Source organism: Sinocyclocheilus rhinocerous, unplaced genomic scaffold, assembly GCF_001515625.1.
Source record: "Sinocyclocheilus rhinocerous isolate Xijiao unplaced genomic scaffold, SAMN03320098_v1.1 scaffold5206, whole genome shotgun sequence".
Lineage (NCBI taxonomy): Eukaryota > Metazoa > Chordata > Actinopteri > Cypriniformes > Cyprinidae > Sinocyclocheilus > Sinocyclocheilus rhinocerous.
Genome location: NW_015665039.1, coordinates 35,958 through 47,723, shown reverse-complemented (window position 1 = coordinate 47,723; position 11,766 = coordinate 35,958). Strand labels below are relative to the sequence as shown.

Here is an 11,766-nt window from a genome sequence, read left to right as displayed (position 1 = left end):
AAAATAGATAACTAATACAAATCAAACTACATTAGTTTATCAGTAATCTTAAAAAAATAACAGCCAAACACACATGCTAAAAATTAGAGATGGCAGATAAAAAAATTAAAAAAGAGGAAAATTGTGAAGTAACAATACATTAAAAAGAATTGGGTTCAGGCAAGAGGTAGGACCGCGTAACCACTGGAGCAGCTTTCCAGCAGTGGAGAAACTCAAAGAGCGGAAGGGAATCGGACGCCAAGGTTGCTTTGTTTCTTCTTAATAGGTGAATTACGCTGATTTTGCTTTTTCACACAACTTTTTTTTGTGCTTTAATATGCTGCGGCCAGCAGACATGGCAGATCCACCATCATCGCTGCCGGGGTTGTGTACGTACGTGTGGGCGGAGTTATCAAAATAGGGGTGCTATGTGCTAGGGTTGACTGTACATACTGGTTTTCTCACATTTTTTGGCTATATTCAGGTGCATTTGTAAGTAGGTTAGAATACTGAAAGTACATGCAGGTGTTTTCTCTGATTAGATAAAGCACCATCAATTGTCTCATAAACAGTGCGATACAATGTCAGTGATGTTGGGGTCTGAGCGTATTTGTTTTGGTGCTTTCAAATTTCAACATCGTTTGGTAAAAATTGCTTAGTGCACATTTAATGTGAAACAACACTGAGTAATGAATGAAACCATAAAGTGATGAAATCAACTGAAGATAAAAGACATTAAATCTTTCAAGATCTGATTAAACAACTCCACAAACACCATCACCAGCTTCACTTATTACTGACCAGGGGTGAGTTTCCCAAAAGCATCGTTAGCTAACTATGGAGGTAAGTTCCAATGTACTCTATTGGTAACGACAGAACTTGCGACCATCGTTGTTTTTGGGAAACGCACCCCTGATCGACTTTATTTTTGTCAGACGTCTACAGAAGTTCTTATTGAGAATTAACAGAGGTTTAGATGTTGATTATTTTGTTTGACACTACTAAGATGGAAATCAGTGTTTACTTAAGTTTCACTCAACCCTTGACTTTCTATCATTAGCTTGTCCTCGGCTGCTTTAATTGTGTTTATAAAACATATTTGTTATGGCAAAAAATTAAAATAAAAAATCCAAGAGAAATCTGTGTATTGTTACCACCACACAGTGTGTTTGAGCAATCAGGTGTTATGTAGGAAATTTTTGTTCAAAAAAAAAAAAAAAATGGTTTGAACATCAAGAATCAGCCTATGAATCTAAACAAGTGTGAGAGTCAACAAACAGATACACAGATTTAGATCTCTAAATCACAAAAACAGTAACAACAAACCATTAACAGAAATAACAAATAGTAAGAATTACAGAAAATAACAGGACAATTCAGCTTCAACTTTTATTTGCTTTCTGAAAAATTATAAAAAATTATAATAATAACATTTAAGCGGTAGCTGCCATAAAAAATTACTCAGTGTCTATTTGTCTGCCTTGTTGTCAGATGATATTTACACTGAAACTGATTGAGCGGGACAAAGGAAACATGTCTGGTAACAGGATCAGTGATGTGGAGAGTACACACAGTCAATAGAGACTGAGAAATGATTTTACAAGAGCAAGTGAAGGATTTCTATCACATCACATTAATTATAAAATACTTCCGCTTCATTTGAAACTATTTAAATTGATCTGAATAATGACACTATATTGTATTTTGTAGATTTGCTTTGTATGTGTAAAGCTGCTTTGAATCAATGTATTGTATAAAGCACATGACTTTACTATGTCGCTGGAGAAACATAAGTAAAATTCAGGGTTTCCAGACGTTTTACCAAGATTTAAAACCTAATTATATCATTAAAATCATAATGTGTAAACAAATGTTTGAATAACAAAAATATGGCCTATTTAAGTATATGGTGTTATTTGATAAACACCACAAAAAGTTCATCTGAATGCCTCTTTAAAAACATATAAATACTGTTTGACGCAACAGTGTGTATTATATCTCTGATAGCACACTTACATCACGGAGACGTCTGTTTGACATCTGCATTTACAATTGGCAGATCTGTCTTTGTGAAGGACGCATGGCTCAAGCCACATAGAAAAATCTCTGACAATGTTCCCCAATGTTTTTTCCCACAGGAAGATGTGGGAAACAACCATGATTTTCCTGTTTAACACTTAAAAGCTGCTTTGACATTCTGTATTGTATAAATAAAGGTGACAACTTGATTTCATAATGTAGTTCTTTTTTGATGTCTCTAATGTCTCTGCATGCCTGCAGACCTGAAATGCTGTTAACAGAAGAATAAAGATGTTTGACTCTTCTGCTACTGTACGTATGAATAGGGTTGACTGTACATACTGGTTTTCTCACATTTTTTGGCCATATTCAGGTGCCTTTGTAAGTAGGTTAGAATACTGAAAGTACAGGCAGGTCTTTTCTCTGATTAGATAAAGCACCATCAACTGTCTCATAAACAGTGCGATACAATGTCAGTGCATAGCATCTGATCTTGAGTCTTTAATTTTTCTTTTCTTTTTTTTTAAGTTCAGTGATCATGGACATTTTCTCATTGATTGCATTGCATAAACATTGCAGCACATTTTTATGTTACCACATGAATATACGGAGTAAAATATTGACCTTGTGATGTTTCAAGATTTCATATTAGTCAATGTTCTTTTATCACCATATCCAAATTAAGTGAAAACAGGTGAATTGTAAACAATTTCACTACTTCAAGCATGAAGCGATGTTGGTATTTATTAAACTTTAAAAAAAAAATTATCAAATTAAATTGAAACATTTTTCAATGTAAAAAAAAAAAAAAAAAAAGCCCAGACCCAACCAAATCTAAGATTCACAGACATTTAATAGTGGTGAATACACAAAAATCATAAACAGATTTAGTAAGAAAAAACATTGATCGCTGTACATGGTTCCCAGAAATGCAACATTCACAGACATGGTTTTAATATATTTAATCCACATTTCCGTATACTGGCGCTAAATATGGAGATGGATGGTGGATTGAATGTGCATGCCTTCTATGTATTTCATGATGCATGTGTGAAATAAATTGTGAAGAATGATGGATTTTGTTCTTCTGTGTCGTTCATGCTCCTGCATGCTGTTTTTTCAAAGGCTTTCAAAAAGTTGTGGGGACGACATCGACTTTAGTAAAAAGTAGTGATAACATCCCACCCGCATTCCACAAAATGAATGAAAAGCTATGAAAACTCAGGATAAGATTTTTTTTTCTGAAAATGAGATGAACGTAGTGGTGGGGTGGAGACAGAGAATTCTTGATAAATGCGGTGGTTCTTGTTTTCCATCTCATCAGAAACCTGACAGTCAAGAAACAGTCTGATCACAGAGCAGAATAATAATTATGAAGTTCAACAGCGCTTTGAGTGTTGCTGCAATCACACTTCTCTACATAACAGGTAAGAGCTTACAAAAAGTCTATAACATGACAAAATTAGATGTACATTTAATAATGTTTGTTTCAGTTGTTTCAAATTCAAGCCATTTCATTCCTAAGAACCTTTGTAAACACACTTGACAATTTATGTTTCTCATGACTGTAAAAATGTTGGATCTGAAGACTTACGGTTAAATGCTTGAAATTGGTTTAGTAGGTAAACACGAATTCTGCATTTGTATGAATGTCTTTATAAATACATAATGTATGTATTTTAATGGATGAGTTTAGTTCATGTAAATTCCAGGATGTCAAGAATCAGGATGCAGTTGAGTGAATCTGAAGAAGCTAAAAGATAGTTTTGATTTGTGTAATATTTTGGTCACTACATAAATCCAATTCTTTTAGTTATGTCAGTTATAGATTTGATTACTTTAATATTATCCCAAAATGTGGAAAATAGTGATAATTATAAAGAATAAACAGTGTCAAAATTTTTATGAAATACTTGTAATATACTGTAAAATACAGTAAAACACTGTAATATACTGTAAAATCTGTGAGCAAACTACTCATACATTGTTTGAAAACACACACAAAGGCATGGACACAATTATTTTATATTCAGTAACGCTCACTAAATGTTTATGGGCATAAAACTCATGAAACAGAAGCATCTCATTCACAAACGCACTGCATGTAAAACTAAACTGATTTAGGTTAGTTACTTTGATCACGTCATGAATATGAAATACTTTAACAGGTATTGTGGCTAAAATCCATAAACATTATTATAAAGGTAAAGGTTTTTTTTTTTCCATGTTTTTATGCCATTATGCACCAGCACTGATGTAACAGCTGGGCGACACAAACCAGTTTATCAGCTCTTTCTGGATGACTCTCTGTTTACTTTGCCTTTGCCTTTGTCTTTCCACACAGGTTCGCTCTGCCAGTTAGATGGTAAGTGGTCATAAAGATAATAAAACTCATAGATGTGTCTTCTGTGTCTGTGAGGCACTTTAAGAAGAAATCTTGCTTGCTTTCTCTCATCAGTATGTGGTCGAGCCCCTCTCAAGAACAGGATTGTTGGAGGGAAGAATGCGACAGCAGGGGCTTGGCCGTGGCAGGTCAGCATTCATCTCACCTTTCAGGACATCGACTTCGGCCATTTCTGTGGCGGGACTCTCATCAATAAAGACTGGGTTTTATCTGCAGCTCACTGCTTCCAGTGGTATATGTTGAAAGCTTAAATAAAGCTTAAGATACATTTGTAGATTGATAATAGTGGGATTAAAGCAGACTTTCTCTATTTACAGGTTCAATGCATCTTACATTGTGATGTACTTTGGGCGTCTGAACCAATCCGGCTTTAACCTTTTTGAGACAAACAGGACAGCGAGTCGATTCATCAACCATCCTAACTTTAACATTTCTAATCCTGACAATGATATAGTGCTGGTCCAGCTCTCCTCCTCTGTGACTTTCTCTGATTACATTAAGCCGGTCTGTCTGGCAGCGGCTGGGAGTGTATTTGGTGGAGGTACGGAGAGCTGGGTCACTGGATGGGGCAGACTACAACCTGATGGTAAGTGAACATTTGCTTGCCAGTTAACTGAATGCAAACAATACTGTAAACCGCAACAGTTTACCTAGAAATGTTTTTTTAAAAGCCATAAAATCTGTCACAGGCGAGGTTCCTGACATACTGCAGGAGGTGATGATACCAATTGTGAACAACAGTGCCTGTGCTAATGCTTATGGAGGGGTCAACATAAGCATCACAAGCAATATGATTTGTGCTGGATTGCTAAATCAGGGAGGAAAAGGTGCATGTCAGGTAAGACATCAGTCATTCATTAGAACACTTTTTAATCCAAATCAATATACAAAACACTACTCACCAGTTTTGTCACCTGCAAACTTTACACTGCCAGTCTAATTTCTTAATTAAGCCCCGTCTTTACTGCACTGATCATGAACTCGTACTCTACGACTGATTTTTGATACAATACATGTAGCCTGTTGCTTAAACAGCTTAGTAATCTAATCTTTTTTTGCAAGACTGTTCATAACTTTTTTAAAGTCAGTTACATAAAAACATAGATAGGACTAATCTGAATATGAAAAATAAGACTGATTACCACTTGCTACCACTTGCTAGATCGGGCAAGCTCACACTACAGGACTACGAGACTACATGAACCGGCATGTTAAACTTCACAACAAGTTTTGTAGTCACATGTCTCCTTCTTGTTTTAGCAGCACTCATAATACACAACAAAACACCGATTAGGTGCACAAACTATCTTTGGCCAAGCGGCAACCCCGATGAACAACAAAAAAACACTTTCTCACATGAATTCATGCAAGACTTTAGAGAGACGCTCATGCTCGCTGTCCAATCATATGTGCAGAAAAAAAGATGAGACAAAAATACAGAATACACGCAGACTGGTTATCCATGTCTGTTCGGCAGAAAACTGATAGTAAATAAAATATATCAAAATGTTAAGTATAGTGCAAAGGCCATTTATTTAGATTTTTTAAATATATTTCTTATTAGTTTAATAGTATAAAGCAGTTATGATCAAACTGTCTTCTTGCGTTCATGTACATTAAGGTTTATGATATCATTAGAGCAGTTCACCATTGTTGTTGCATTGCTCACACTACAAGAAAATGTGGCGAAAATATCAAAATATCACAGCGTCTGTGACTGATGAAGACAGACTCAGATCATATCACTGACGTGCTCATACTTATCGAGCATCATCGACCACAAGGAGCACCAATTTGGTAAACAATTACTCTATTGATAAGACACAAACACAATTGGTTTAAAAAGAACTATTAAAAATGTATATTTATTTGCAACAACAAATGCCCCCTTCAGAGTGCACACTTCACACACTTCACTAATAATCCATGCAAATTGTGCTGATAAAGAAATTGACATAACAGTAGTTACGTGACAGAGCCCCCCCCCCACAAGGAGCGGCTTCCAGACACTCCTAACATAATACAATCCAAGAGGGCGGTAGAGAGGAGGCGGAACAGGCGGAGGGACGGAGGGCCAGGTCCACGTCGAAGTGGAGAGACCGAGAACTGAGGCAGAGCCGGCGGAGCAGGGCACCAAGGTGGAACCGGTGAAGCAGGAAGCCAGGGCGGAGCAGAGAACCAGGGTGGAGCCGGCGAAGCAGGAAGCCAGGGCGGAGCAGAGAACCAGGGTGGAGCCGGCGAAGCAGGAAGCCAGGGCGGAGCAGAGAACCAGGGTGGAGCCGGCGAAGCAGGAAGCCAGGGCGGAGCAGAGAACCAGGGTGGAGCCGGCGAAGCAGGAAGCCAAGGTGGAGCAGGCGGAGCTGAGGACCACCACAGTAGAGCAGACAAGTCCGAAGATCCCCATGGTGGAGCAGACGACCACCAGTGCAGGACAGAAGACCACCATGGCGGAGCAAAAGACCACCAGACCGGAGCAGACGGAGCAGAAGACCACCAGACCGGAGCAGACGAAACAGAAGACCACCAGACCGGAGCAGACGAAGCAGAAGACCACCAGACCGGAGCAGACGACCACCAGACCAGAGCAGAAGTCCAGCAGAGCGTAGCCGAAGACCACCAGACCGGAGCAGACGGAGCAGAAGACCACCAGACCAGGCTTATTAAAAGTCTCTTTAGGCATGACTGACGGGGCTAAAAGTTCAGTGTTGGTCTCCTTAAGACTGGCTGGACAGACTGACAGTTCATAGTTGGGGGCATTGGCAAAAACTCAGTGGGTTGACAGTTCACAGTTAGATTCAAGAGCAGAACTAAGACAGGCAGACAAAACTGGATGTATTGACTGAAAATGGACTAACAAACAATTCATAAACTGATAAACTGATACTGGGCAGGCAGATAGTAAGACATCAGAATTGTCAGTGGTATCTGAACAGACAGGTGATTTAACATCAGGCTCATTGACTGAAACTGGGTCAGAAGACAGTTCATAAACAGGCTCACTGATTGAAACTGAACAGGCAGACAGTTCATAAACAGGCTTACAGACTTGGATTGGCAAGGCAGACAGTTCAGCAAACACGTTAGGGGAAACAAAACAGGCAGACAGTTCATGAATGGTCTCTATAGTAGTGACAGGGTTAACGTGACAGACAGGGAGTGCATTTACATCTTCCGGGCTCATGACTGGGCCAATGGGGCAGATAACTGGTTCCTTGATTGGAACTGGGCAGATAGATGGTTCGAAATTAACCTCACTGACTGAAGTGGGATAGATAGATTGTTCACTAGTGGTCTTTTTGGCAGTGACAGAATTAACAGGGCATACAGAAAGTTCATTTAGGGTTTCCATGGCAGTGACAGGCAGGGATGAGAGTTCATAAACAGCTTCCTCGGCTGAATCGGGGTGAAAATAAATTGCATTACTGTCTCTGGTGTAGTTACAGGCATGGTTGGAAGTTGTAATATGGCCTCCTTGGTTGTGACAGACTGCGCTAAAAGTTCATAATCGGTGACACGACCAGACGAAAGTTCATTGAGGGTCTCCATGACCGGTTCAGAGCAGGACAAAAGTTCATAAGCGGCCTCCGTAGTCGTTACAGGACAGGCTGAGAGTTCACAGACGGCTTCCATAGCCGTTACAGGACAGGCTGAGACTTCACAGACAGACTCCATAGCCATAAATGAGTTCATAGATGGCCTGCTTGGCCGGGACAGGACAGGACGAGAGTTCATAAGTGGATCCCACTGACACCTCTGGAGGTTCTGCAGCAGATGCCGCCACCTCTGGAGGTTCTGCAGCTGTACCATCAGGAAACATGGAGAGTTCATTAGAATTCTCCTTAACAGGACAGGTACAGAGTTCATTGCTGGGCTCCACCACCACGTAAGGAGCTGGAGCAAGCGCCACTGCATTAAGAGGTTCTGCAGCATACGCTGGCACCTCTGGAGAAACTGCAGTGGGTGCCATCACCTCAGGGAACACAGCAGCGAGCGCCACTCCTTCAGGAGGTTCTGCAGCATCAGCCGCCACCTCGGGAGGTTCTGTGGTGGTGTATGCAGCCCAAACACACCAAAAGGCGATCCCCCATATGGGAAATGCTACAGACAGGGGAATCAGTTCAAGAACTGGAGGACTCAAGTGAGTAGGTTTGGGGATACCAGCTGCGTATGCAGACACCAGCAGTGCATCCCTCACACTGGAGACTGGGATACCGAAGGACTGACCTTGAAGATCTGGGTGCAACAGACAGGCCGTGACAAGACTCTGGAAGATCAGACGAGACATGGCCAGACTCTGGAAGATCAGACAAGACATGGCGAGGCTCTGGAATATCAGATGAGACGTGACGAGACCCTGGACGATCAACTGTGACGTGACGAGACTCTGGACGATCAACTGTGACTTGACCTAACTCATGAAGATCAGCTGTGACTGGACTGTAGATCCAGTATAAGTCATTATAATCAGTAATTATGTCCCCACCGGATGCATCAAATCCCTTGTTTATAATGGGTTTTATTGTTTTTGTCTTATTGCGCCGGGACACGGCATCGCAGTATGGTAAGGGGTGTAACATTTCCGTCACACACTTGAGGAATTCGGCCAATCACAACGCACTGGATAGCTGGCCAATCAGCGTACACCTCGCTTTTCAGAATGATGAGCTTTGTAAAAATCGATGCGTTTCAGAAAGGCGGGGCATAGAGGAGCAACAATAATGTACATTATGTGGAAAATAATGTGTTTTTTTAACCTTAAACCGCATAAACACATTGCATTACACCAAATACACAAAATAATGTTATTTTTAGCAACGTCATATGACCCCTTTAACTTCTCCACTGTTATTTGTAGTTGTAGGATGTGACGGTTGGCTTGTGTGGCATTTGTCTCACCCATCCTCCACTGCGATTAGACAGCTGGGTAAAAAGTGACAGTGATGAGTGCTACATTTAACACATAGACTGTAAAAAAGATGGACGACACATCACCACTTCCTTTCACTATCGAAAAATAAAGCCAAAATGTCCCAGAAATGGCCGCTGTCATCTTGTGCTGATGACGTCATTTGTAGCCCAAGTCTGTGCAATAGTGATCACGAGGAGGAGGCGCGGTATCAAAGTCCCGTCCTAAACTCCCTCAGACCCAATCACAAGCACACAATGAGTACGTTTACATGGACATCAGTAATCTAATTATTTACCTTATTCTGAATAAGACAATATTATTATTAAGGTGTTTAAATGAGTTGCTTTTAGAATATTCCTTTCATGTTCCCGTTTTACATGTTATAGTACATAGATCGATTAATGGCACACGTCACGTTCCCACGCGACGCCATCCGATGTTTCCCCTTCGCAAAGAGCTTGATTAACAGGCGATCTGACCAATCATAGCGTATTTTATCCGACAAACAAATCAGACAGGAGAGTAGGTTAACTTCGGTGGACTTAAACTTGAAAAATTGTGTGTATTGACGTCTTTCCTTGGTTGAAATAAAATAAGTTTTAATGTTCATTCATGTTTATTTCGTGCTTTAAGGAAATATGAAAAGACGATCGGTTCACGTGCCGCTTGAACTGAGGTGCTACACGCTATCTGTCATGACACAGTGAGAGCCACAAAACCGTATTTATTGTATGAATTTCTTAAAAAATGACAAAATTTGAAAGCTAAGACTTTGTTTCATACCAGAAATAACCTGCTCTGTCTTGTCTGTCGGCGTGTTGTCAGTTTCCTCTTTGCTCCGCGATGTATTTTTCTCTGTGTGAGAACATGATGTGTAGTGTGAGAGTGGTATGGCTTGTTGGACATAGCAACAGTAACTAAGGAGGGCGGGTTTTTGCGAAGGGTCAATTTCACATATCAACATACAGTTTTGGATGTTTAATTTTTAATTTTACGAAAGCTTCAAGTGCAGTTAATTATATGTCATGCTATATGTGCAACTAGACGACGACGGATCTTGTCTGTCGGCGTGGTGTCAGTTTCCTCTTTGCTCCGCGATGTATTTTTCTCTGTGTGAGAACATGATGTGTAGTGTGAGAGTGGTATGGCTTGTTGGACATAGCAACAGTAACTAAGGAGGGCGGGTTTTTGCGAAGGGTCAATTTCACATATCAACATACAGTTTTGGATGTTTAATTTTTAATTTTACGAAAGCTTCAAGTGCAGTTAATTATATGTCATGCTATATGTGCAACTAGACGACGACGGATAAAAATGTGCCGCCGTGCTTGAAGCCATGCTCTTTTGTTTTGCCGTCAAACAGTTGAGCACTGCCGTGTGTGTATCCTGTGTGAAAAGTCCTACACAACATTAATAGTGTGATTAAGGTGTGTACATGTCTATACTGCACTTCAATAATGTGACTAAAATGGGAATACTCCACATGTCTTAATTCGATTTGCTTCGAGTATGACTTTAGCCGGATTAAGATAATCAAAAATCTCTGTTTACATGTTAGATTCTTAATCAGAGTATTGTCTTAATCGTGTTAATATTGGATTATTGTTGTCCATGTAAACGTACTCAATCATGACGCCACACCCCATTATTATAGCATCAAATAACAAACTACAAGCAAACTTATTCAAAACTTGATTTTACCCAAAGTTTAACATTTTTCAACTCTCAGTAGAGAAAAATGTTCAGCGCTCCCACTGCAAACAATTGAAAAAGGTATGCTGGGCGCCGCAGGAAAAAAACGTTTTGACGGACACACAGCCAGCCTACATTTACCATCGGGCTACACTATTGCATACTTATATCTATAACAGTTGTTCACTGTATACTGTCAGAGATATAAATGCTGAATGTTTGTCAATACAGGGAGACTCTGGAGGTCCAATGATCAGCAAGAGCGGCTCCCTGTGGATTCAGTCCGGCATTGTGAGTTTTGGTCAACGATGTGCTGACCCCACATTTCCCACTGTGTTCGCCAGAGTCTCTCAGTATCAGGACTGGATCAAGTCTAACACTGGCAGCAACCTGCCTGGATTTGTTAAATTCAATTCAACATCCAACTCCAACTTCGGAAGCGTGCCCAACCTCCTCTTATTCCTCCTTTCTCTCACATTCTCCCTCATTCCTTTCTCCCTTTTCCTCACTTCCTAAAGTGTGATTGAACAGTAAATCTCAGGTTTGTTTGATGAAGAGGACAGTTGTGCTGTAAATGCTCTCATGGTCCAGGAGAAGAGCAAGAAACATTGAGAATATTCTGCATGTTACCTTATTTAAAGGCAGTAATTGTGTAGTTGGTGATGCTGTAGTTACATTAGCTCATGCATGTGAGCTATTGCTAGCTAACTGTTAATTGCAAGAGATTTACTTTTCACTGTGAAGGTATTTGATCATAATAATC

The 11,766-nt window shown here is 40.1% G+C and overlaps 1 protein-coding gene across 1 annotated transcript; it reads left to right on the top strand.

Moving 5' to 3' along the window:
- Window positions 1–3,242: 3,242 nt before the first annotated feature.
- On the top strand, window positions 3,243–11,760 carry LOC107731063 (trypsin-1-like). The gene is made up of 6 exons (XM_016542048.1): window positions 3,243–3,425; window positions 4,343–4,363; window positions 4,457–4,634; window positions 4,720–4,988; window positions 5,092–5,240; window positions 11,235–11,760. Exons 1-6 carry the CDS (start codon window positions 3,371–3,373, stop codon window positions 11,517–11,519), a joined length of 957 nt encoding a protein of 318 aa, XP_016397534.1. The 5' UTR covers window positions 3,243–3,370; the 3' UTR covers window positions 11,520–11,760.
- The last annotated feature ends 6 nt before the right edge of the window (window positions 11,761–11,766 follow it).